At 39.8% G+C, this 1,511-nt stretch overlaps 2 protein-coding genes across 2 annotated transcripts; one reads left to right on the top strand and one right to left on the bottom strand.

Annotated features, from left to right (window-relative positions):
• Positions 1–46: 46 nt before the first annotated feature.
• LOC109592683 (condensin-2 complex subunit H2-like) lies at positions 47–419 on the bottom strand (the record flags this gene model as incomplete). Its single annotated transcript, XM_020008074.1, has 2 exons — positions 292–419; positions 47–204 (listed from the first exon to the last, which is right to left on the bottom strand). Coding segments are annotated over exons 1-2 (272 nt in total), but the record flags the coding sequence as incomplete, so codon positions are not given.
• Positions 420–662: 243 nt separating this feature from the next.
• On the top strand, positions 663–1,502 carry LOC105316168 (lectin L6-like). Its single transcript, XM_011410978.2, has one exon. The coding sequence runs from the start codon at positions 707–709 to the stop codon at positions 1,478–1,480; it is 774 nt and encodes a 257-aa protein (XP_011409280.1). The 5' UTR covers positions 663–706; the 3' UTR covers positions 1,481–1,502.
• Positions 1,503–1,511: the final 9 nt, after the last annotated feature.

Genomic DNA, 1,511 nt, shown 5'->3' with positions numbered 1-1,511 from the left:
TAATAAGGAGCTCTATTCATGCACAGATAATTAATCAATGACATACTTTTTATTGACAATAAGTTCAAGTGTTTGATAAACAAGAGCATGAAGATACTCAACCTTACGACTGTACACACAAGCTGAGCCTTGAATAACAAGAGCTGCTTCAGCAAAATTCAAATTAGCCTTTCCTCCTTCAAATGCAATAGTGATCTCTTCAAGCTAAAAGAGAAAACATGGAGAAGTGTATGAGAAAATAAAATGGTGGTAGTGATAAACTCCAAGGTGATGGCTCCCCCTCTCTCTCACTTCTAATAAATATTCTTCAAGTTCTGAGGCTACATCAACGTCCCAGTTCTTTGCAAGGTCGCGTATCGGCTTCAGGAGATGACCAAAACGAGATATTATGTCTCTCTCAGCCATTTAATATTGAAGGGAGGGGCTTGAAGAGGAGTGGTCACTGCACGTGCTCCCACGTGGGTTTGATCACCAGCACAAAGCATAGATATTATACACGGAACCGTGTATAATGAATATCCGTGTATAATGTCTATGTATAATATCCGTGTATAATATCTCTGGTTTGATAGAGGGGCGAGACAATGATTTGAGATAATCCTGGTATTGTTCATTGAACAATACCAGGGTCATCTCAAATAATGTTCAGAATCGCCCTTCTTTTAGTTTGGCCAGACTACCCCTCTTTAGATATACTAAATTCAAAATGAAAGCTCCTTTTTGCTGCATACTTGTTGCTCTTCTGCTAGCAGGAATGGGAAATCATGCTGCTGATGCTACCACAGCTCAGTGGACTAAACTGTATGGAACAATGTCTCAAGTTTATGCTAATAGTGTCAGTCTTTGGTCTATTGATGCTCAACTCAAAGCTTACTACTGTCCCCGGCCTTGCACTGGTAATTGGGCCCATGTTGGTAGTAGCATGGTTAATATTGAAGTTGATGCATACTATACATGGAGTATTGGAGCTGATGGATACCTTTATAAAAAAGCAATGCAAAATTCTGGAGGATGGTTTAAACATACGTATTGGCCTCGTGATATGATAGATATTGCTTCAACGAGAGACTCGTATATGTGGTTTTTACATGAAGATAAAAGTATTTCATGGATAAAGCATTATAACCCAACTGTACACAAGGTTACAGGAAAGTTTGACCAAATTGATGCCAACTCACAACATGTATATGCTCTCAATAAAACAACCAATGTCATTTCTTTTCGTCCAGTACATGGAAGGGGTCAATGGCGTACCATCCCAGGGCAGATGAAGTATGTAACAGCTGGTACTCATGAGATATTTGCCATTGGAGTAGATGATGAGCTGTATCGTTGCACTATACCCTGTGCTGGTATATGGGAACAAATGGGATCCCCAGCATTGCCAGCATCTAATGTGGTTCAGCTTGATGCTACTATTGATGCATTGTTTGCTGTCACTAGTGCAGGAGGAATATACCGTCATGAACTACCACTTTGAGCATAGATACTATGCTTTGAAAAAGTGTAGT

The sequence above is a fragment of the Amphimedon queenslandica genome, unplaced genomic scaffold (genome assembly GCF_000090795.2).
Source record: "Amphimedon queenslandica unplaced genomic scaffold, v1.1 AMPQUscaffold_4314_Cont23705, whole genome shotgun sequence".
NCBI lineage: Eukaryota > Metazoa > Porifera > Demospongiae > Haplosclerida > Niphatidae > Amphimedon > Amphimedon queenslandica.
Note: the sequence above shows the minus strand (reverse complement) of the source record. Positions and strands in the feature narration are given on the sequence as shown.

Coding starts and splice junctions, on each gene's coding strand:
- LOC105316168 (XM_011410978.2), top strand. CDS start 707: ATGAAAGCTCCTTTTTGCTGCATACTTGTTGCTCTTCTGCTAGCAGGA.